The sequence below is a fragment of the Manduca sexta genome, chromosome 27 (genome assembly GCF_014839805.1).
Source record: "Manduca sexta isolate Smith_Timp_Sample1 chromosome 27, JHU_Msex_v1.0, whole genome shotgun sequence".
Classification (NCBI taxonomy): Eukaryota; Metazoa; Arthropoda; class Insecta; order Lepidoptera; family Sphingidae; genus Manduca; species Manduca sexta.
In genome coordinates this window covers 3,121,830-3,148,393 of record NC_051141.1, presented here as the reverse complement: position 1 = coordinate 3,148,393, position 26,564 = coordinate 3,121,830, and the positions used below count along the sequence as shown (strand labels likewise).

At 36.5% G+C, this 26,564-nt stretch overlaps 1 protein-coding gene across 1 annotated transcript; it reads right to left on the bottom strand.

The window, feature by feature from the left end:
- Positions 1–892: 892 nt before the first annotated feature.
- Positions 893–26,509, bottom strand: LOC115448533 (ankyrin repeat domain-containing protein 11). The gene is given in 17 exon segments (XM_037443759.1): positions 893–2,148; positions 2,683–2,844; positions 2,957–3,065; positions 3,166–3,350; positions 3,928–4,097; positions 4,322–4,376; positions 5,692–5,748; positions 5,750–5,878; positions 5,947–6,086; positions 6,182–6,395; positions 6,485–6,659; positions 6,975–7,173; positions 10,506–10,688; positions 23,932–24,189; positions 25,807–25,962; positions 26,041–26,197; positions 26,310–26,509. Coding segments are annotated over 16 exon segments (2,502 nt in total). The 5' UTR covers positions 26,177–26,197; positions 26,310–26,509; the 3' UTR covers positions 893–1,974.
- Positions 26,510–26,564: the final 55 nt, after the last annotated feature.

The following is a 26,564-nucleotide window of genomic DNA, read 5'->3' as shown; positions in this document are numbered from 1 at the left end:
TTGCATAATATGTATAATTCTATCTGAGTATAATGGATAGTTTTGTCTATAATTTTACAATTTATATAGGCGGGCATATATGTGATAGTTGTAAATGGGAAAAGAACTATTATGCCCAATACAAAATAGAAATGCTCTGGCTTATGGCAGTTATAATTTGTTTATTGATAATGATTATTTATTTATTAAAACTCCACAGCCGTTAATATTACAATAATATAATCTGCGAATCTTCTTTCCGAACAGGAAGAAGTGTATGGACTGCAGTGCTGAGGTCTCGGGTTCGAGCCCCGGGTCGTGCGAAGTGATACTTATTGGGATTTCTACTCAGTATCAGCACGAAGTCTGGAATTTGTTCCCAATATGGCGATAGGTTTGCTCCATATCACATTATAGGATGGAGTACTCACGGCGAAAAATGGGTGCACCAGTTAAAACTTTTCCTACCTATTCGGATATAAAGTGTGAGTATGTGCGTACTATGAACCAAAAGAAAAGAAATTGTTAGATCAGTCATTTTATATGAAAACTTTCATAATTAGGACAGTGCTAGTCAGTAATGTTAGGAGGCAGGTAAGCCTTGCTTTTGTAGCGATAAATGAATTAAAATCATTGCTTTGCATGTCAAACACTTAAGTTTACCTTGGTTGTGGCTTAAAAAATTCTGCAATGCAAGCAGCAATAGTTATACTTATCCCCTTTTAAAAAAAACGAATAGCTACAAAAATGCCAGGACGTTCCGAGATCGGGACCACCTATGGAGTATAACAGCGTTATTTGCATTTTTTTTAAATTAGATTCAGCTTTTTCTTTATTTCCATAATGAACTGGTTTTAAAAACTTGGATAACCATAAAATTGGTAATTTGCAGGTCCAATAAAATCAAACAATGGTTATTTGAGATCTTTTACTTAAATTATAATACATATTATACAAATTAAGATAAAATACGCGTGCTTTTAACTGAAGTCGGACTATAGTACTGTTGTGCATAGGTATATATAATGATTACTAGAGTTAAAATTTTAATGTGATCTAATATAAGATGATTTAATTTACCTTCAAAAGACTTTATTACCTCACACTAAGAAGACTAACCTACCGAAACTGCTAAAAACATAGGAGTAGCATATTATGTCGCGCGCTAGGTGCCGTTGCACGCATGTTGCGATGCATACATAAATCAGGTAATATATGCAAAAATAAACAAATGACTACTATACTAATAGTACTACTATTACACACGCGTATTTTTACAATTATAATAATTACATTAAAATGGGATTCAATTGATTTAATAATTCATTAAAACAAAACTTTTAAATCATAAGAATAAAGGTAAAATGTAAATTATAGTCATCTATTAAAACATTAAAATTATAAAAATTATATCTTACATAAAATCGGATTTTAAAAATTTGAATCCCGACTTAAATTACAATATTTCAAATTAATTACTAAAGGTCAACGCACTCTAGGGTCGCGCGTGCCGCAATTACATCCCCACATTTAAAACCTTGAGAGTGATATCATGTACCTGTGCCACCTGAAGAGTTCTCGGCTAGCTTCAGAGTGTGGTTACTTCGCATCCACTGGTGCGAACATGCGGTGTAGTTTACTCTAATGTGCGCTGGCCTTTATAGTCCCTAACGAGACGGTAATACAAATCAAATTTTAAAATTACGTTCGCCTCCCGGTAACAAATGATTTCTTCATAAAATAAAGTATACAATAACAAGAAAGAGGAGAAATCAGTCATCGGGAGGGGAGCCGCGGGAGAATGTTAGAGGGCCCGAAGGCCGAAAATTTAGAATTAAAATCCAATTTCGTAGCTCCGCTTGATCGTATTACCAATTGGTGTTATAATTGTTAGATTTAAATTATATTTATATATATATATATATATATATATTTTTGTTAGCATATTAATAATATGCTAACCTTACATGAACCCAGGCAATATGAACTCAAAACTCAAGCGGGCAAGTCAAAATTCGAGACATGTATTTGGGGCACATGAGTTGGGTCGATTTTGGGCGTGGTCTTGTAGTCGCATAGACCGAGCTCTTTCAGTTTCCACTCCCAGCCCATGGTTTGCACTGCGTGCAGAGTTTGTGCTTCCGTGTGCTGCCGTCGAAGCATTCCCTCCTGCAATAGGACGTGTCAACTAAGTAACAACTCTCGCAATTCACCTATCACAATCTCGCATGCTATATAGTTACTATATGCATGTATTTCCTTACCTACTTAATTCGCCGTAAAAATGTAATGTATTTATTCGGCTATTATTAGTATTGGATCTAAAACTTCGAAGATGCAGTACGGAACGTATCGAAATCAAATCATATTTTTTAAAATGTTTATATGCACATCAAATAATTTTGTGTAGACACAAATGTTACGCTTAGAAATCTCCAGAGGACCATCCTAATTTCAATTATTCACTCCAGAATTAAGTATCTCTTAAAAAAGACGTAACATCTGAATCAATCATAAAATTCTGGATCCGCAACATTTCTGGTCTACTCTCCTTCTGTCCCAAAACGGGACCAACGGGTATGTGCGTATTGAGTATGTAGCTTTTTAAAATTGATTAGTATGTCACGATACATCGAGTTTCATGTTATTCTCTTAAAATACGCATGCAAAATCAATAATAACATTGTGAAGAGTCTGTGTTACCTTGATCTTCTCCCATTTATCGTCAACCTCCTGCAGCCAGGAGTTGATCTGCCTTCCGTTGCAGCGGGAACGCTGCGCGTTGCGTTTCTCCTCCTGCTCCGGTGCCAATACGTTGTATACCTCCATGTCGCGCAGTATCGTGCACACGGAGAAAGGAAGAGCCTATAAAAAGACATTTATCCTATTTTTGGAACTACATCACACTAAAATTCACTTTTATTGTGAAACTCAAGGTAGTAAATAGCTAATAAAGACAAATAGAAAAATATGTTACCTGATTTGCCACAGCGCGTTCGGCGCGCCCGTGAACTCTCAAAATCTCCTGTTCGACGGCCAGCACTAGTTTCTCTTTCTCTACTAGATGCTGGATACGCAGTCGATGCCTGTTAACATTTTAGTTCAAGTGAATGGCATATCAATATAAAAAAAAGACAAAAACTAAAAAAAAAAGAAAACAAAAAATTCCAAAAGGAACTCCCTTACCTTTCTTTCTCCTGCGTTAGAAATTCATTTACCATCTGTGGTGGCATTGTATGTGGGATGTCCACCTGTGGTTCAGGGTTTACATTACCTTGTAGTGTGTAAGTACATCGGTTCATCAGATATTTGTTAAAGTCCTTTGGAGGTTTTGGTTTTACCGGGAATAGACTCCTTTGTCGCCGATCAATCTGTTGGGAGAAAATTATATTAACATAACAATAACCTTCCTTAATTTTTCTAGGATGATTATTAAGGTTGTTTAGGATTCCAGATAATAACTCCTCCTATGATAACCTAATCGGTTAAATTGTTTAGATTTTAATCAGGTTTCATAATATTTAAATATTAAATTACATCACGACCAGATAAATGATTCGGTTTCCTTAGTTAGATTGATTATTCAGTACTTTACCTATTCAATACCCCATTTACTTTTGGTGTCCATGATATTCAAATCCGAAATCCTATCCAAATTCACCAAGTGTTTTTATAAGATATATATTTATAATATACGTAAGTTTGGCTTTAAATAAGCAATATGAAAATTACATATTAAATTGTCGAAACTGCCTTAACAGCTGAAACCACCGACTATTTCAATGACAAATAAAAAACGCATTCACCTTTCATTGCCCGGTTTTTAAATTATTTTTAATGTTAATGAGCAGTGTGCCGGTTTTGTGACAACAGAGAGCTGTTCGCATCTATAACATTTGTTAATAAATAAGACTACAAGCAAATGTAATAATGTAGTACAATACTCACTTGTTTCCGTATATGAATATACATCTGGTACGGATTGGAATGAGTCACATTATGACTTAGCGAACTGGTCTCCTGTATTGGCTCATTTTTCTGGTCTCGGGAATGACTGTCCTTGGAAGATTTAATCTTCCTTTTCCTGGGATGTAAGTCTACAGAGGGACCAGATGATCCTATAAATCGAAAAGGCTAACACTTGAAGCGACACCCTATCAACGGGTAATAAACTTCACACATTTATACAAACGTTTTCGGCATACCTCTACAAGTTCTATTTTTTATTTGTTTAATAATTTTACGCGATTTGGGCGCTGCGTGATTACAAATACAAAAAGAAATGAGTTAAACACGTAAACATATGTAACAAACAAACAAGTTCTTCAATGCTCTATATTACCTGAGTCGTGCCGGCTGCCAGAGCCGGAGGTAGATACCCCATGCTCATCTTGGCCCTGGACATGACAAAAATAGACGTTGAGTAAGAGAACGAGGGCCGGTCATAAAGTATTGCGGGCGACCGGAGTGATTTGCCGCGCCAATCGACTAGGAACGCAGGGCCGATATTTTCAAGAGTTAATAGATACACTTATAAACGACAACCCGTTATTGAGTTACAACTAAACAGACTGTTCCAGTTAACGTCGTCGGCTGAACCACTACGATCGACTGCAAAGCGTTACATTCGGCCTCAAAATCATTCTAAAATGCAACTATGATGCATAAAAATAATATAAACTCTATCGATCCTTGTTTTAATTATTGATATATAATGGATATATACAGTATTAGCTTGCCCGTTCTAGCTTTGTTTATGTAAATTTAAAATTACATGTAATTTATACATTTGCTTGTTACAAATACAAGTAATGATTAATCTAGACAAATTTAATTTATGTACAATCAAACAGCTGATTAAAACGTTGACCAGGCTTGTAAATAGCTCAACCAATGGAAAGGGAGGATAAGGACGAGCCAATGCAAGGCCGAGCATGTTGCATCTATGATGATCCCTCAAGTGGGTAAGAGAAAAATGAGTACTGCGTCACAGTAAGCATCCGAGCTACATCAGAGTCGAAATGAAGAGCCGTCGCCTTCCAGGCCGTCGGGAACTGGCGATGCTCGGGTTATCGTCCACGGGCGATACAACAGAATGAAGATGTAAGAAAAAGGATTAGGGGAAAATTTCATGAAGATGAAGATATATGCAATTGTGTGCAAGAGATAATTTTTATATGAAGAGAGAAAAGTAAATGCCAAAATAATGGTATTTAGAGACTTTCCCGTCCTCACACCCACCACTACAACTCCCGTAAGCCAGGATCAGCAGTGGAACGCATTTCATGACAAGCAGTGAAGCTCGGCGAGTCTCAGGGATAATTTGTCTTTATCCCGCAACGAAATTAATTAAATAGAAAGATAGGGAGGAGTTGGAAATAGTAATTTTCCACCTCCTTCTAGTAAAGCGGGAGACAATAATGAACTAAGGAGGCAAGATAATGATATGGAATAAGATGAGTGTTGCATGCCCGTTTATAATAAGTGGAAACGCCTACAGAAGCGGCATCTCGGTAACTAAGCTGAACAGGTCGATTAATCAATTACCTATTAGGATTGAGACACTAAGCGATTTAACCAAACGAATTATTGAAACACACTGACGTGATCGGGCGACTTTGTTAAATACTGTTTATATACACATTTAAAGTAAAAAAAAGAAACTCATAAAAAATTTGACCCCAACTATAAAAGTATAGAAATATTACTTACTGAGCTAGATGGTTGTGGGCTCTTGTTTGAATTCAATTGATGTTTGTGCATTACGGCTATCAGAGCCACTTTGTGGAGATGTTCTCTCCTTGTCTTTATCTTTGTCCCCATCATTCGTTCTATGCGAACGTAATACTCTTTGACCAGCCTGCGGAGGAAAATTTTTTGGGCAGTTTCGGTTTGAAAACTGAATAATTCTAATCACGAAATATGTAAAGCACACAAAAAAGCATAATAAAAATTATGGTCAACCACCTTTCCTCCTTCCGAAGGGCGCTTGTCGTCCGAGTTGCCGTCCGAGCTGTCGGAGGTCTGTCCGGTGTCGTTGCTGGTGCACGGTATCACGTAGGGCAGCGTGGACATGTTGCCGCGCCCCTTGCCGCTGCCCCTCGTGCCTGAAGACACATTACACGTTTATGTAAATGGACACCAGGTATCACCATTATTACCACGATATTTTGTTACTACTGAGTATGATGATAACTTGTACCTTCTCCTTCTTGTTCACTCCTACTCGCGGCACCCCCGCCCGGTATCACGATTTTGAGTGGAGGAACTTTCGGACCCGAGGATTCCTGACTTTTCTGCTCCTCAGAATCGCCTTCGCTATCTTTGCCCAAGTTCGGCTTTGGACTCGCGACGGGACTTTTCCTGTCTTGTTTGCCGCCTTGTGATCCTGATCCTTTGGAGCCCGACGACTTGCTCTGCAGGTAAATATATTAATTACATAATGAAAGATTATTACACCATCGTTGTTAACATTATAAAGCATTGTGTATAAATTGTCACGCACCTGATGCGAACTTTGTGCATTTGCTTTCCCGCCGGAGCCGCCTTTCCCTTGGGACTGTGCGTTGCCCTTGCCGGAGCCGCCGGATCCTTTAGCATTTTGTCCCCCTCCACTTTTTCCGAGTTGTGATGCGCCAGTCTTACTCGCCGGCCCAGGGGGCTTACTGCCGGTCAAGACGCTGCTCCGTATGAAATAATAATACACATTGGTTTAATTATTTTAATCGTAATCGCCAACATGGCCGCCAGTCATTTGTTCCGATGAAATTCGTGGGAAGAAGGGTAATTTTGGTGAGGTGGGAAGTGGAGAAGTGCGAGATAGAAGGCTGGACAATTAGATGTCGTTAAATGTGTATTTATTTATTTACAATTGCGCGTGAGTAAGTGGTTGGTGGGTAAGGGCAGCCGGGGAGGGCGGCCGCCGCGGGGGTGGTGCGCCCATCCGACCTCTAGGCGGGCTACGGCCATGTTGGTGATGTTCGTTCGTAACTTACCGCCCGGGGCCTCGCTGCCCCACCAGAAGAGGTCTTCCCATAGGTTCTTTTTCTTCATTTTCCTTCTTCTTCTTCCGCTTGGACCCTTCCTCATCAGCCGTCTCGGCCTCATGATTGTCCTCTGTGTACTGTCTCTTGTTTCCACCAACGGTTTCGTCTTGTGTCGATGATACCACATTGCTACTTAGCTGAGTGCTCTCTGTAAACAAAAATGTACGTCACAACATAATGAACTATAAGATGTTTTACCTAGAAATCTAGCATTTTCAAATATAACAACGATGTTCTTTCTATTTATAAATTTGTGTCAAGAGAATACACCACCTCCGGATGGAAAATGTACGCAGTTTCAGGCTGCATCGTGAAATACTTGTGGTTGCCGTTCATCTATCTTTGAAACCTGTCACTAAGTAAACTACACTAAACATAACATGACTAACGTTTTACGTACGATTAACGTATGCCCGATTTACCCTGAATATTGCCGCCATTTCTCCGACGAGTGTCAGAAAAAGATTGTGAGCTATCTCCGAGTGATTAATTGAGTTATTGAGTCATAAATTGGCACACGGAGTATACATGATTTGTTACACCAGCCATACTCAGCCGCGCCCCGTGGGGTCGCTCGCCGCTGTGTTACGTCCGGCCCAGCTCACACACTCGTTTCAAGAACTACATACGCTTTAAGATAGAGAGAGAGAGAGGAGCCGTAAATAGTATGATATACTGCGATAAAATGACTCTCATTCGCGACGTGTTAGACTGAAGTCCTACTGCCACCAGATCTACATAATTTTATAAAGCACAGGCAATTCATATTACTGCTGTAGCTATGTTAAAGGACGTACCAAGAAACTGAAGTCATTGGTATGTAGGTGAGAAGGTGGGCATGAAACGAATTGGAATAGAGACTTGCTGAATTATTGAAGATATCCACCATCTGCAGATTTTTTTAATATATTGGCACACAAAGACGTTATGTGTAATATCCTACTATATACATGGTATGAAACTGGATGACCAAGGAATGCCTTACTATGGTAAGATTTTTGTGCCGTGTATTATTTTCCGCTATCCATTTTGCCCATTTTCAATAAAAAATCCTAATAGCTCTTTTTCTATCTAGCTCAAAAATGGACCAATCAGCACAATTTTTTAACATACTTACAAATTAATTATTCTGATTGCTTCATTGTCGATATCGTATTGAAAATAAAGATTGGGATAATTTATTGAATACGGCTTGAATTCATTGAAATGTTTATATAACAAATGACGGAAGCGGTGATTGTACTATCAGAATATGGAATAACCCATAGGTAAGTATATGCCGAAACTCTAGATATTTTGTAAATATGCGATAATTATCTGCGCTCTACATATAAAAACGGTACGTTGTACGGGTGAACTCCTCCCGCCCTCACGACTCTACAAAACATTGAGTATGGCTGCCTTACACATTATGTTTACTAACACTCTTGAGTTTAATCTAGTTTATTTAAAATCGCACCTATGAACTATGGAGCACTTCTAATTCCCGACATTACCGACATACGACGCGCATGCCAGTAGTGTGGACAAGAAAAAAAATGCCGATTTACATTGAGCGGATTGCGAACGCAAAGTGAGAGAAAATTTCAACCGATTTGTATTACTATTAGCAATCAGTGCTGACGAAAACAGTCCGAATATCAATTTATAAGTGAACACGCCCTTCTCTGACTTCGAACACCCGGTGGACAGTTCGTATTTACTGTTTACACATAGTTTTTTTATTTGCTGTTACAAGCTCGTTTTTACGCAAGTGCATGTGTGGTGCTACACACGCCGGTGGCCGATCTCAGACGAACGTGGCCGCGCTTGCGCTGGCCGTTCGGTCGCAGCTTGGGCATGGGTAGGCGCAGGTCGTCCGAGATCGGCAAACTGCGCGTGTAGCCTTGACACTGCTGCACCTGCGTCAAAACCAGGACTGCCAGCTCCAGATACGCGCAATCTGTGGACGCTGAAATAGTTAATAGCATCACTTTCGTTATTTAATTAGAAAATATTTATTGTCGGGTAAAAATGTATACTAATGACCCGTAATTCCATCGGTATGGATAGTCTATTAACCGCGGCGCCAGCACTGACATCTACTAACTCAGTGTAAATCCGCAACATTTACAAGCAAATATTTAAAGATAGTTTTTTTTTTTTGTTGTAATGTAAACTAGTTGAAATGCGTCTACCCTACTAGCCGATGAAGTATGTCTCCCTTATTACGGTAAGTACAGTTAGATGTGATAGTTTAGGACGTTCGGTTCTTAGCAAAGTTTCGCCAATGACATAACTCTCCCACTTTAAACAGGCATAAATCTACTTAAAACAAAAACATCAATAACAACTGGTGTTTTTATTGCATTGAAATCGTGTATCGGTGGAAAACATCATCGCGATACGACTTAACGCGTCTCACGAACGGCATCAGAGATGAAGTTTGAACGAACGGAAGAAACAACATGAACATGAATCGGTCAAACAATAACTTATGCTAACGGCACCAAAATTTTCAACAATTCGCCGTATCGAGATTGTGACCAACTAACGAATTTAATGCAATTTAACATTGTAGTAGTTAAGTAGGACAGTTGATGCATTTGCTCATCCTCACGTGTAGAACTCGAACGTAATTAAAAACTCAAATGCATTTTAATTAATTGACGTACTCCATCAAATCGGAGCAATGTCTTAAACGTGTAGTAATATTTGAATATTTATAAACAGGCCCAATATTTAGTATGAGTACATTACCGTATTGTAAGGGAGATTTACAATGGTAATATGTTGCTATTGTTCTCAAATTTGTTTTACAGCGAATAAAGATCAACATTTTAAAACTATAATTGTTTTTATTAAAACTTCATAATGCGGGGCATCTGAGATAATCTAAATTCTACTTACCAAGTCATTACACGAAAATGACTAGTTCACGAGTGCGAATAATATAAGGGTAAGTACATACGTTAATTATTTCGAGGTGGTGTAACCTCTGTTTCGCCGCGACCCATGGTATAAAATATAAATATAAAATGTATATTATCCATACAATTAACATTTTATAATTAGATTACATAACTATAATTTAAACTAAATATGTAAAGATTTATTAAATATAATAATTTAATTATATTACAAAATGCAAAACTATTGTAATTTGTATAGTTTAGTAATAAAAACCATATGAGTCACGTATCCGCAGTCTGCACCGATGGGTTCAGAAATGTTACTACGAATTGTATAAACTACTGCCTAAGGTTAAAACTGTTCAAATACATGCCTAATCTTACAAATACATGACTTGTGTATACCAACTGTTAGATGCGAGTAAGGCTATATCGTAACTAATTCTAATGTACAAATGCCCCACACAGCACACTAGTCAGAGTAGGGATGGTCTTGGCGTAAACAAAAGCGTTAAGCGACAATGATGCACTCTATTAGCATATCCCACCGTGTCGAGGAGGCGCGAGCCGTGGCACGCCTACAACTCACCATCTCTACTCTCCGTCGAACCCTTCTCTTGCGAAACGGCATCTTTGCCATCGAAATTTTCGCCCTGCGCTAGGGTCTCCATGTTGTTCCGCTTGCTGCATTCGCTGTTCGCACTTGCATTGCAACCCTTCTTGACGCTGTCATCCCTCGCGCGACCGACGTGTGCAGCTCTCACGTTATTATCTGTTGAAAACGTTCCCATACCCAAAATAAAATAAACGCGGAACGATAACCCGGATTTTATAGCAATCCATTTTGTCACGGTTTTATGCGACGCGCGTATTTGTGTTAACAAAAATATTTAACTCCTCCGGCCCAAAATAAAATAAGAAAAAATTATTCAGGAAATAATAAAAAAGGTATTTAGGGAGTCTGTTGCACACCTCGGCCTTAATCATATATCAATAGAGGTTGTTTGACTATTCAATCAGCCAAATAAGACAGCTGTTACCCTTATTCTTTCACATAAATGCATTATGAGCTTAAACATTACTATCTAAATTTCTGGGTCTTATGATTAATATAATCACAAGGCACTGAGCTATGTTACAAATGCTTTAACCCCAACATATTACGTAAATATAACATCATGCCATGTCTCTATAAAATAGAGAACATCATGTGCTCAACAAACATCTGAAGCCAACGTATGTCATTCTCTACTTTATGTACAATCTACATTAAGTCTTAGTTATAATACTAGGTGATAAATCCAACACAACACAATACATACACATAATTGTGCCAATTCATGTACAAATGTAACATAAACAACAGCACAGTTTGTACATTGAATTAATATCAAACTGGATGCATTATAATGTCAGCACAACACTATGGTGAATAGCTCATATGTAATACTTAAAGTAAGTGATGTAGTAAGTATGTTAGTTGCATTGCTGCAGTTATTGTATATGTTATATGTATTGGTAACAGTGTCCTTAAGCGTCCGTTAATCACCAATGGATCAGTATGCGCACTAATGTTAGGTATTCCATGAACACTTCAACACCTGACACTCGATAACTTTACTGGCTCTTCTAAAAAATGTTAAATATTTATGGTGCAGTTCAACTACTTTTTGCATATGTATAGGTACATAAATTACTTCAATAAACACATGCCTTTATAAATTTACAATAAAATTATATTATGAATAATGTATAACAGTTTTACTATTGTATCATATAGATTATAAGTGTAAATTAGATATACATTACTTAGATTAATATAAGCATAACCCTAAATTGGATAGGTAACCCAATAAGTGTAGTCAAAATAATGTATTAATGCTTTAAATCTAATACAAGGAATAAAATGTCTAAAGATACTTCAGGGAAGGGTTAATTCTAAGTAATGTTAGGTTATGTAAATAAAACAAGCATCTTTTTATAATATCTAAAGTCAACCAATACTTGATAAGTGACCCCTGATAACTGTGCAGATTTTATACACACAATGTGGAAGAAATTATCTGAGTAATTAATTAAAATCACCTTTATTAAGGAAAAACAATAGTGAGAATTTTCATTAGCACTTTTACAATATACAAAGCACATGATACTGATAAGACGGCGAGTGTTGGTGTTGCTGTGGGTTGTTATATGTTACCATAGTTATTTACACAAAGCACCGATGAGATCGCAAACTACACCGCTCCTCTTCAGCTGTACAAAGAACACCCACTTACCGACAACAAGTTTTTAGGTACAGTGAGACGTCGCGATCTACAAGTAAGGGAAACAGTAGGTAGGTACGCAATTACCTTGTCACCTTCCAAATGTTCGCAACGCGCCTAACGTATAACTATTTGTTATCTTTATAACTGACTAATGAGATGTATTGCCTAAAATAATCACGTTGTCACGTCAGTCAGGTCATTATTGAGGGTTTCAACAGGGGTCATAGCACGAACGTGAATATGCGGCGTGCATCTTCACATAAACCTATTACAAAACTATTATCAAACAACTATAGACTCCCCTTTGTTGTGTGAGAGCGTCCTCCTTTGCATTTCACGTCGCCGAGCACTATTGTTACCTTTTACTTGTTTGTACACTATAAATTTCTACAATAAAACTTATGCTAAATCGGTCTGTACGACCGCCACGAAGTTGGCGTCAAGGAGCAGCCATCATTAGACAGCCCAAGCAACACGCCCCAACACGTTCCTTTACACTGGGTATCTTTCAAATACTGTGTCAAAGACCATTTTTTGTTAGAAATAATGTGCGCTTTTAGTAATAATAAAAATGTAGGACGATTGTAAAATATATAATTTTACAAAAACAAATGTTTAACAATTTTAAATAAACATGTGTATAAGTGAACGTACTTTTATTTTACTTTATGAATCGCACAAGATACCCAAGAAGCAAGATGGCGACTAAAGGAATGGATTAAATGGTACGTGCGATGTTCATGCCGAATTAATGCGTTCCGATGCACGCAACTATACTTTTTATGGCGAACTGATACGTAATGTCGAATTCCGTAATGAAATTTGGAATAAAGTTAACAATATAGGCCAACAAGGCTTATAATAAAAGTCAGCGTCAGTGATAGTTCACGGAGTGCGCTAGTGAACACTCAGTGTTACCACAATTAAATAGAAACCCGATTTTTATGGAGCTCATCGTTCGATAAAAAAATAAAAGAACAGATGGGTAATAGGTATTCATAACCTAGAACATAATTTATAAATATAAAAGTTTAGTTTCATATGTCTTGTCAGATACGAGTACAAACAAAGTAAGTATTATTAACTTAATTTAATTACATTAAGTAAGTATGCAGAATAAAATATTATGTAAGTATTAATGTTAGGAATTTGGACGTATTGAGGAAAGAAATAATTTATTTCTTATAAAGGTCCTGTGAACTTTCTTCATTACGAAATACACTTGATACGGACAAATTTCAATTTGCCGGGATCGAGAATCCAGAGAAATATTTAAGCGTTAAATTCAATAAAGCTGCCTTGACCAAGTAAAGGTCCGTAACACATTTAGCTCGTGGTGGGGTTGCCACACGCCAATAAAATAATGAAGTGCCGGCCAAATGTTTTATGTCTCGGAATTTTTTCACACGGTTCTATCTTCCTTGGGTACTCATTTTTACGTGAGTATAATATTTTCAACAACTATGACTTGGAAGCATAATCTTTGATATAAGGCGGTTTGTCGTGAAGCCAATAAAAAAATGTTTATTTCAATGATCATTTTTAGTTTTTTATTTGTCAAACACGCAGCATGGATGTAAAAACGATTTTTTTATTACAATGCTTCGTAGATAAGGGATCTCATAGACATTTTATTTATTTATTTATTTAGTATTACATAATCTAACTCAAGCTTGACTTGTTTCTTTACATCAGTCGTAAGATATTGAAGTACTTATGTAAACATTTCTAAAACTAACCGGAAATATCATGGCTGTTGTTGCTTGGAAGGATTGACTTCGGCAATCGTGGTTCCAGATGTCAGATTTTTGGCACAATGGCGGCTGTGCAGTATTGTTCTAAAGATATTACCGGTTACATAAAATACTTCCATTAAAGGTATCTTTTTACGTAGGTATATCAACTGAAACTCCTTTCGCAACTCCCAGGTTTAGCCCGCGTTCGTACTATGCCACCGCAGTCCAGCAAAAAACAGACTATGTAGACATCATCAGGATATAGTTATATTGAGCTTTTTAAACTGATGAATCATCCATCATTATTTTTTAGTTGTGCATTCGGTAAATTCTATTTCATTCAAGTTTGAAGTTCCCGAGTAGAGGCTAGTATTTTTCGCACTCGCCAAGTTTTTCATGAAGCAATATTTCTCTCTTTATCTCTCTCATGAAATTGAGAGATATGCACACTAACATCTATGAGCAATACATTATAATAGGATGAGTCAAAGACCAATTTCAAGAGTCGGGATATATTCTATACTTCTAAGTTCCATTCGCTAGAAATTTCGATGTAAGGATTTGTGTCATAACATTCCAAAAGATTTACTTTAACAAAGTTTTCTCATGGCCCACAACTTCTGCCCAGCAATGAAAAATTTATACAATATAACAATTAGAGTGCGTTCGGCTAATTTCGGACGGTTTTTCGCTGTGTTGCGAGGAGTCTCGAAAATATTTTTTTTCTCATAAAATGTTTAAGCGATACCAACATTTTATACATGATACTGGTTATTATTCATGCTACTTTATGTGATAATTTAATCATCTTCCTATTCTCTCTGTGTAAGCTTAAAAATAGATGATAATATCAGTATAGAAATTTAAAACCCTTAGAAAAGATCGGACCTTCGCGGAGTAAGTTCGGACTCCTTTCTAATAACGCTTCTAATGCTAGTATGATAAGGTCCACAAAATCAAACAGAAGTCTCAAAAATGTTAAGAAGAACGAAATTCACCTTTTTTGTTTCAATGCACATAGCGCACCCGTTCTTGGTCGTAGCATCAACTGTGGTATAAAGAGTGGGGCAAAAAGAAACAGCGTAGCCGCCTACACAGCTTAAACCAAAAAATAATCATAGATTCGTGGTATTTTTTCGTTATACGATCTTACCCGAACGCACCTTATTTAATGAAATAATTGTTGAATAACGCATAGTATTTATTATAAGGACTAAGGGAGTCGTGGAAGAGGTACACTAATACTAATTTTGTTATAATACTGGCAGTAACGGACGATGGACGATTATGGATCGGGTGGTCCTGGGGTTGATTCTCAACTCGAGTTTTGTTACCGCGGCGTTTATTCGCGCGCTTGTATATGGGTCCGTCCACAGAAGACCAATTTATGAAAAGCGTTCTCTTAAGCCAATTTTTTAGTGCAACATATCTGAAAAATGTGCTATGCTATTCCCCTTTTGGATTTAGACATGGGCTGCTCATGGTGGTATGATTTAAAATTCATATTAAGGTAAAGATGAAACCTTAATAATTTTATATAATTTTATATAGATGTATTCAACAAGTACCTATCGACACCTTCGCAAAGTTGTAAACACGAGCCCCTTTGGATATGCCCGTTGCCCGTGCGTCATATTTTGGCCAGGTGTGCGAACAAAACAACCCATCCCGTGACGTGAAACGAATGTAGGTCACCGCGTTTTATTTATTTCGTTGCAATATCTAATATATTCATTAAATATCAAGAGCGTATCATAATACGCTTTCTTAAACTTCATAAAGTTTAAGAAAATTAAATAACGGAAGTTTGAAATAAATATGTACCACATATATATATAAATATTTACGATACCAATAAGTATTGTGAATACGGGTCTACATTTTGATTCAGGCAATATACACTAAAACTCAAAGTCAATTTAGACAAATAATTAAGATTAAGTAAATGCTTATTATCTATGAATATAGGTAGTAACACGATCGACTGTCCAACAGAATCAGGTCGATAGAGGAGCCACGTGTGCATCGATTTAACCACCATATATATTGCCTGATATTGCACAGTTTAAGTTATTTAGATTTTGTATTATTTTATGAAAGTCGAGTTTACCACTATATTTCGTAATGAAAGCTAAATTAACTAATAGTTATATTTGGCTTTTTGAATAACCATAACCGTTATAATCAGTGTTTTATAAATTTTGAAATAACTAAACTATAATATTCAATAAAATTAATAATCTTCATAATTTTTTCTAAACTTTAAATATCTCTGGTTTCTTCATTAGTAAATGTAGCATATAGTACGGATACTAGATGGCCTAGCTACGAGTACATAGAATTCTCATACGTGAGGTCGTCAGAGGACTTACTAGTAAGTATAATCTTCGATTCTGTCTTACAGTTCCGCTGTGCAAATTCTCTCCAGTTACGGTTTGAAGGACATTGTAGCTAATGTAATTACTAGGCATTAAGACATAAGATGTAATATCTCAGGGTAACGAACGCAACGCAAACGTACACCCCACGTGATAGATGAGAGTATGGCCTCACGTTGCCATTTAGACCGAGATCGCGTGAGAATGAAAATGTTCCTCATATGTTAAAACACCATTTTGTTACAATATTATCGTATCGACTGTCTCAGTGGGGTAGTCGTATAACGGTACGGCTGCAGTGCTGAGGTCTAGGGTTCCATCCCCGGGTCGGGCATTGATATTGGGATTTTCTACACAGTATCAGTCAGGAGTTTGGAATTTATGCGCGATATCGCAATAGGCTCGTCCACTATCACATCATGGGACGGAATAGATACGGCTGAAAAGTGGGTGCAGCAGTTGCACCTCTGCGTCGAGGTAAAAAACTTGAGTGTGCGTGTGTGTATTATTTTAAATGCTATATAGATCTTATTATATTGCCACTACCAGGTACAGACAAAATGGTGTCGTTGATTTTCAAAGATGGAATCGAACCGCGACGGCTTGATTCTCAGCAAACCAATCACTCCCTTTATCACCAACACCGCTCCCGCGAAATACGTGATTAAAAATTAAAAAAAGTTCCGCTTTAAGATGGAAATGCTTCCAAGACAATCGTAAAGAATAGTCCATGTATTTAAGATTTCCATGTCAAATATATTTCATTACCTCTATACCGAATATAAGAAAGGTAAGTTAAAATTGCATAAAATATCATTTCTCTGCACGAGTGAAAATATTTTCTACAAATAAAACCCTTGGTCCGTTCAAATCTAGCTCTCTAGGTTGCCAATCGATAGCGGAACTGTGGTTTTTGTTCTCTTTGCGTGAGATGTAAATAAGAAACTAGGTCACCTGATGTTAGCGACATTTCATATAGACTATGTATACGCGTAGGTAATAAATTGAAACGCATTGATTACTCCGCAATCCGCATGCGCCGATGAGATATAACGTGCTAGGGCAATATTAACAATGTATATAGGTTATGCCTACAATCTAGATATATGTCTGTACACCGCCCGGCCCGGGCTACGGTCAACGGGAGCACTCTGTACTTTGCATCTGTTTCGGCCGAACTGGCATACGGGTTCATTTGGACATTGTGTTACTAAATGAAAATACATAATTATCTTATAGAAAATGATACTTTACAATAAGGTACTCGAAACGTACATGTAAAATAAAAACCTTTAAGTTTCGAACAAAATAAATATTATCAATAAAAGTAATTTTAAATATACACGCCCTAATGCCACTAGTATTACTCTAAAAGAAGTCGTCACAACGACAACATATACTTTCAGACAGCAATATACTTAGGCACACGTCATATTTCCACTAAACTACAAAATGATCAAAATTGAAAAGTAAACCGAGATCTTTGCTGAAAATATTAGTTAGTCACGAATGATTTTTGGCACAATGTTAGCAGAGGTAAAGACAAGTATGTGTTTTCAGTTATTAACGCAATGTCAAAATCACCCTGTATATTATATTTATATCAATGTAGCTTTTATTCCTAAGACATAATGCAAACACTTAAGGATAATACACTAACTTCCTAGTTCCACCATGCCTCATAATTAATGGATCAGAAGTTCCATAGTTAGTATACTTCCAAACATACAAATCTCACTAACAACCGTTTAAAATATAAATTAGAATTAAGCTAGGTCAGCTATACTCTAAGTGTGTTCCGCGGAACCCTAGGGTTCCGTGATACCTCTGTCGGGGTTCCGCAAGAATTTAGAAAAAAAAATCAAAGCACCTCTCTCTGGTCGCTCCGCGGCCGGGCGGAGACAAAACGCTATGAACGTTATTTATTTATTTATTTGTATTTGTAGAAACATGTGTTACAATAGCTGGTACAATATCTCATAAGTTTGGTATCAACAATTTTATACTTGTACAACCCGTTCGCTCTAAGTTTGCCGGTCTGTGGAATGCGCGTACCCTCCCCCACGTGACAACAAAACTTATAATGTGTCATAGTTTTACCCAAATATGTACGTACACAATTTTTATTGTTACAATTAAATAAAAAATATTTTTATATTATGTTTTGCTGACGCTACTTTTCGAACATCATACCTATCGCCAGCGGCAAACTTAAAACGAGCGGGTAGTATACTTGTGAGCGCGCGTATAAAAACAATTGTTTTATTGTAGGGTTCCATCAAGTATTTTGCTTCCCAAAAGGGTTCCGTTATTTAAAAAGTTTGAGAACCACTGAGCTAGGTAAAGGAAAACTATTTTCAATCAAAAGACTAAGTGACATTGGCGAAAGGTGAAATTTTTCGAAAGGTAACCCTACCCAACATATAAGTAATATGCATTAATACTGTCTGCAAATCGTTTCGATGATAATTACATTCTACAGAAATTCTACATAAGGGAAAGCCGGCAGAAATCGGGTTTTATGGACCCTTTGCCACTGCTAAGTTATATAGACGTAGTAAGATCAACCTGGAGTCCGATGGAGACGCTACTAGCATTGATCGACAGACCTCAAAACATAATAATTAATAAAAACGTTCAAATATTAAAACCAGCACGCACGGGCGATTGACAAACGTATGTTCGTAATAATAACTAATTATGTTCAATTCTTCGACACGACAATGCATTTTTTTACATTGTACTGAATTCAATTGTCGGCGTATGACAATGTTGTTTTCCATAGAGTTCAGAGGACGTCCTGACTGTACATATTCCCTAGAATCATAAGTATTTATTATATTCTTGTTCAGTCCGGAATTCAAAATCAAATGTACGTATGTAGCTGTTATTATTTTTCGTTCGAACAAAATCAGAAGAAGAGAACCTCATGACAGAACGGTGTAAATTAATTAAAAACTTTCAGCCACTAAGTAATGACAAATTATCCTTACGATTACCAAAATTAATAGTAAACCAACTAATCCATTAAATGTACAGTATAAGACGTGCGCCGTAAATTCACGCAATGTTCACAAATCTATCCCGAGATATCCAATGCAATACGGAGTGTTCAAACGTCAAGGGCGCAGTTATATGATAGTTTGTACATCGCAGCCGGCGAAGCTCGGATCGATGAGGCCTTGGATAAATACAGAACTCTCGAGCTAGTTTCGAACTTCCCACGTCCCTGAAACTTCTACGCTGAGATAATCGAGCTATATTCAATAAGTGATAGATTTAAACCTTGCCTTTTAAAATGATGCAATACTTTGAAATTTGGCAAACGAATTAGTAAGTAAGTCTTCTATAATACTTTCTACATAAATTTTAATACAGTGGTTTTTTTTATTACCTACGTTTTGTTTGCCTGATTACAAATATGTATTTAACTCAATTTAAAAAATATATTAGGTAAGTATTTTTCAAAAATCAAAGATGTTACTTCAGGTGAGTCAACTATTACTTATGGTGGTACCGTTGCCTATTTGGTCTAGGGGCAGCGAATATGGACAGAGAACCGGGAGGCCTTCGGTTCGAATCCTACGCCCGACGGCAAAACTGGGTTTATCAATTATGATTTTCCCTAGACTTGATCAGTCAGAGGGGGTAAACGTCAAATCAGGTAGGCGGTATAAAATCGAATTCTTAATGCTTGGAAACATGGTCTGCGCCGACTCACACTGGAGCGCAATAATGGTAAGTCTAAAATAAAGGCAATAGTATCAAGCCGGTTGCGTCAGTGCATTAAAAAATTAAAACTGTAGACAACTGACAAAAAATGGCTTGCTAATCTACTAACAAGTAATTGTAATTTTCATTAAAATTTTACAGCTCTATAAAAAGGGGTTGTTCATAAATACGCAGAAACGCTAGTTTTGAAACCTTACAAAACAAGCTAGAGTTAAAGTTTCTTTTTACAATACAAATAGTACAATGCTGAAATGATTTTTCGTTTGAACGCTCTTATCTCTGGAACGCTCACTCGGATTGTGAAAATTCTTTCCGAGTAATTAGGATTTAGTAACATTACGACTGAGTGCTATAGTCCATTTTTTTATTCCCAGAACAGATTAAGCGGAGGGAGCGGCAAATAGAAGCAATTAAAAACAATCTCACTGTTCGTCAGCTTTGTTGACTATAGAAATCCTTTTCCTTATAGCAAAAAGGCGAGCATCGGGAATTATGGCAATAAGTCGTCACTGCCATCCTCGGACCTCTCAAATACCAGAGACGAAATTGGCAAATTACTCACGATTCGGGGAATGAAGAAGAATTTCGGGAAGAGAGTTATACTTGCATCTAGACATCCTCACAGAAGACAGCACTATAGCAAAGTTATCATTTCCGATTCCAACAGGCCGGCATAATCGTGCCTACTGCCGAGGGGTAATCGGCAGTAGGCACGATAATCATCTTTCCTAAATCGATATTCTCTTACTCTACTCCACTTACCAACAGGTACAAAGGGTCTCTCTACCATGCCAGTATACAAAAATACATAACATCGGTTCTTTTCGAGATTATGATCAGCCGCATCTATACGCTGTATAAAAATCTTCAGAGTAACTCATTAATCTGCTATGTCCTACTGCACAACACAATATTGTAATTGTAACTTTGTCACGGATTTTCATCTGTACTTAAGCCCAAAGGCAATTATGGAAATCGTAGCTAATTGCGATAATTCACCGAAGTATCGAAGGTGGCTTTGCACGCAAATGCCTTTTACACGTGAAATCTATCCAAACTTGAAATAACTGGAATTGCTTGCTTGCACTGCAGCACAGCACTACGCTTTGAGACTAGACTGAAAGGTAAAATCTGATAGCACCTTATTAGACTGGGACTACTTAACGGATTTATTTCGTATAGTGGAGAGCGGTTGCTTCGCGTGCCAGGTTCTAGGAAGGATGCCTTTGAAAATGGATGAAATGAAAAATGGTTTGTAGACAAACTTTTTTTTTTAATTCAATCATTTTTTTTTATTTCAGTTCGCCTGATTGTAGGAAATATGACCGCCCATAAACAGTAGCTTAACTATAAAGTATTTCTTGACTTTCCACTTCGCTAATGAGTAATCACCCTGAGACGTGAGTTGTTAAGTCTCACAATGGCCAGTAATAACGCTGACTACAAAATCTCTAACACTAGTACAGTGCATACATACTACAACCTGGTGGTAAAAAGATATTGCGGTGGATTCTGTAGTCTCCTCGTATAGGAAGGCCCTGTCAGCAGTGTTAGTTTTCTTCCATAATTTTTCTTGAATTTTTGATAGACAAACAACAATGTTTTCACATCACGTATTTGAAAGCAATCCGAGATTTAGGATTCGACTTCCACGTGTGAATATTATTAAGCTGTTTTATATTCATTAATTATCATTAGATAATATATGGAAGTAGAATATGTGCAAGATTTATCACATGATACTCTATATAGATTCCGCTCTGCTTACTATTCAAGGGTAGTGGAGTAACTTTGCTGTGAATAAAAAAAAAAACATAAATGTGCTCACCTATTTTTAAATCATAAGCTATGCAAACCTTGGTTGCATAACTTATGATGTAAAAATGCACTGTGCATTAGTTGCGTCTCTGCCTACCTACTCAAGGTTACAGGCGTGAACCTATCATGTTACATAATACGTTGATGTGATTAATACATAATATGCATTTATATAATACTTCTTATTTTCATATACGCCTCTGTTAGCATGATTTTAATCTTTTTTTATAAATTACTTATATCCTGGGAGATAAAATGTCAGATTTTATTCATAATCTAATTTTTTTTTAATAAAAAGAACCAAGAAATGATCTTTTGAGTACTATAAGTTCTTAAACTTAATGGTACGTTTGACATTAATGGAATTATTTGATGGACCATGCAACCAATGCCCATACGTAAGGTATAGATAGGTTGGCATTTTTGCGGTCCGAAATTAAAACCGGCTTTGCTTTTGCAGTTCAGATAAGTGAGACTGTGGACTATCTAACAAACTCCTAACTGTTAAATCCCCGATGATACTTGATAAAGATGAACAACGCGCGCATAACTTTGCTTTAGATTCGATATCAAGTAAAAATAAAAAATCTCTCTTCCCACTATGTGTCAAATAACCAGTCAAGACACATTTCCTAGCCTATTTTTATCCTGATACGTTAACCACACTGAACATGGTAATTATAGTTAAGATATATCGACCGTTGAGGCATCTCCCCTAGGGCAGAATGAAGCTCAATTTGCTATAGGTCAAGGATGTTTCACAGTGACCTTTTCCCTTTGAAATACGGTTACAACACGCTAAAATACACCTTTACGTAATGTACCTGCTCGTCTACATAAGTGGCGGAACACATCAATTTTGCATAATGACCTCTGGCGACATAACAGTAGGGTGGTAGTTAGCCAATCCAGACGGCAGACGTTTACGCGAGCTATCATTAAGCAATCGGGATCATCGCCAGTACGATCCATCATGAAAGTATTTGACTGATAACAATTGTATTATTGTCGAGACGGGTGTATAGCTCGCTTTCTACCATAGACAGTAACATCATTTACATTTGAAATAAATATTGCACCGCGCTCGTCCCTGAGTCATTGATGTTAAGCGTCATGGCCAGGAAATATTTTATCTAAATGTATAATTGCACAACAATCCCTTAATTACCTACCCGAATCCTTCGCATATATACCTTATGCCTAGTACATATGCCTAATAATAAAAAAAAAACCATATACGCATTTTTCATAAACATGTGACTTGTTAGTATGGCAATACATAATAATTTACAGTGTCGTAAAAACAAAAAATATGATATTCTTATTTTATGTTATAAAAGATAATTATAAATTGTATCGCGATAAGTCTATACTCTTCAAGACTTGTCTAACTACAGTATCCTCATTTTTAAAAAGTGGCTTCATATAAATATTTTTATAGTCTTATTATATTTAACATTTCTGAACCCATGAATAGGGGTTAATTAATTTGCTATTAAATAATAACATCACAACTATCGTATTGATAAAATATAAGTAAGATTATCCCTACATTATTGTATAAAATCATAATATTTATATTGTATTATCTATAAAAAATAAAATTTGTTTTTGTTTTAGTTGTCCTTAACGTATCAACAAATAAAATGGTAAGAAGCTGTTGCATAATAAAAAATTAATACATTTATAACAACAAATTCAACTACACATACATACAAAATGAAAAATTACAAGTAATTTTTGTACATACCTGTTGATCATTGATTGTGATCTGTTACATCTTCATTTATATTCGGTTTATAACCTAAAGAGGAAGTGACTCACCATTTGTAGAAGATAAATAATTCTCATTATAATTTTTACAAGAATGTAACATATTCATAATGAGAACTCACAATATTTTGTATATAAAGGATTTGGAAACATAAACAATTAGAACTTTGTTTATTTGCATGAAGTGTTAGTATCAATAATGTAAACCTACCCAAACAGAAAAACACAGCAGGCTCATCACCACATATCACCATGTTGCACCAGAATGTGTTCATCCGGTGATAATAATCAAACTGAGACAAACATACCTTTCAAGGACTGCAGATACTCATAGATGTGTGGCGCCGCATAGTCTGATGGCATTTTTCCCTTTGTGTTCTTCACAAACGGATCAGCCCCATGTTCAATGAGGAATTTCACCATCTTGAGATTACCAGACGTAGTAGCGTCATGCAGGGGTGTATCGTCATCCAGACCTTTGGCATTGACATTCGCACCACCATTCACAAGAACTACTACTACTTGGTACCATCCATAGCTGCAAGCTTCATGTAGAGGTGTCCATCCTAAAATTTTATAGCTGGTGTATATTTTTAATTTCTCTGGTTACATCTGTATGTCTGCCATCCCGTCACCACTACACTAAAGTGAGCTCCAATTTGATTGTATTTGATGTTTTAATGTTACATGTGAATGACAATAGTTTTACACATCCAATCTAATTACGAAAAAAATATACACAAAGTAACTACAACAAGAACATAATAATTGAAGCATAACATGTATCAAGCTAGCAAAAAAATAAAACCAATTAGATTAAGAAATACTGATACTTATATCCCTGGGTTAGCTTAAGGTTATTAAAATATTCAAGGTAATAGGTATCTAAGGTTTAATATGTTATAGCACTACCGATTAATAGTTAAATGTTTAAAAAATATAAACAAATAATATACTACTATTTATATTACAATGTAATCTGCTTATTAAATTATTTAATGTAAGTCTGCCTAACTCTTTGAAGAACACGGCATGATGTTAATATACTAATTTCAACCTAGGCCACATTTTTACTAAACTGTAGTGGCACTAAGTGAATATTGAGTAAAACACAACACTACACATAATAAAGTTCCTTACAGATGTATACACATATCTAGGATAATAATACAGTATTTTGTCTCATTATGTCAGTGTTTAATATTAAATACCATAAGACCATTAATCTTAATATAAACTATGGAAATTATACATAATTATGATTATTAATAAAGACCTAAAGCTCTTAAATTGGTCATTACTGATCATTGTCCTATAATTAAATTTGTCACTCACCCTCACATTAAGCAATTGAAGTGTGAATCAGAAATAGTGCTAGTTAAAACATCAATTGAAAGTGTTAACAGTAAAGATCAAGACATGAAGGTGGACTTTGTTTGGTTACATTGTGTGCATGGTATGTGGTATAAGTATAATGTGTACCAATTGAAGTGTGAACCCTAATTGATACACATTGTACCTCTCAACCATTCTACGACCTAAGCAGGATTTCTGCACACACCAAACATCAATAATATGGTCTAATACCAAGAAATATAGCTCAAGATTCTTACTTAACTCGAGATGTCTTAGAAACCTTTGTAGACTATCCATCAATTAAGAGGTTTGATACTGATAACAGTATATTAGTGATGTTATGTACATATAACTTATATTTTGTAATACACATTATAAGTAGTATAAGTTTTGTAAACACATAGGTGTTACAATTAAAAGTATATACATTATTTAAAACTAAACAGACAAATTGTTATGGTTTTAATTTTGATGCATACACTATGGTCTGTTTAGTGGTGGTCATTCCACAATTGAAGTTTAACGATTATGATTGGTGTAACAAATGTTAATATCATGTATTGTGTTGTTCATTTTTAACCGTTATCTTAATTTACATTTGCATTTGCTACCCCCAGGATGAGAGGTTGAGACCAGTACAGTAAAGGTGCGTTGAATATCAGGATGCACCCTGCATTTGGTGTAAACCGAGATAAATTTTTTATTCCCAAAATGATTGCTAGCAAAATTCTGTTTGCAAATACATGAATTTGTCCAGAATATGCTATTAATCTGGTTGAGGCCGATCAAGTCATCACATAAAACCACATTCCTGTAAATTCACTGACCTGCAAAGTCTGGCATGTCGGGATCCTGACCCTGATCAAGAAGCTTTTTGACTTGATCATGGTCTCCTCGTATAGCTGCCACATGTAGCGGTGTCTCCCCACGTTCGTTCCGTTGCTGCCTTGTTCGTTTCCTCTCTTCTGCTGGGGTCGGAGCGGCTGAGCACGGAAATGGCGGGAAGTCATAATATATCACTTTGCAAAACTTCACCCTTAACATGAATCTCAATAGCTAACCTGGCGGGGCATCCTGGGAAGATATTTGCATCACCAGAGCCAACTGTTGCCGCTCCGACATGGGCGCTATGACTTGGGCCCGTGACGCGCCGTCCGGCCCGCGCCCGGAGCCCCTCGACCGCGACGTCGATGGCATGCTTCGGGCATAACCACACTCCTAAACACAAAACAATAATATTCGACGCCACGCAACACAAAGAACTAGAAAAGATACACGGCTCACTAACGCGCCAATACTTATATCAAGATGCGAATCGTATGTCTCTTACCTACGGCGCTAAATCCGACTTAGTTTTTTTAATCCATGGTTGAAAATTCTTTGCATTACATCACTTAATAAACGAAAAACAAAATTGTACAGTTCAGCATTGCAAATTCGTGAAAATCTCAAAAAAATCAGTAGTAATCATAATCAGTAACTTGTAAAGACAGAGTCAGACAGACATTTCGATGAACGAACGAGACAACGAAGTTGTTGTGAATACAAGTTTGTCTATGGACGATATTGAATTGACTTGAATATT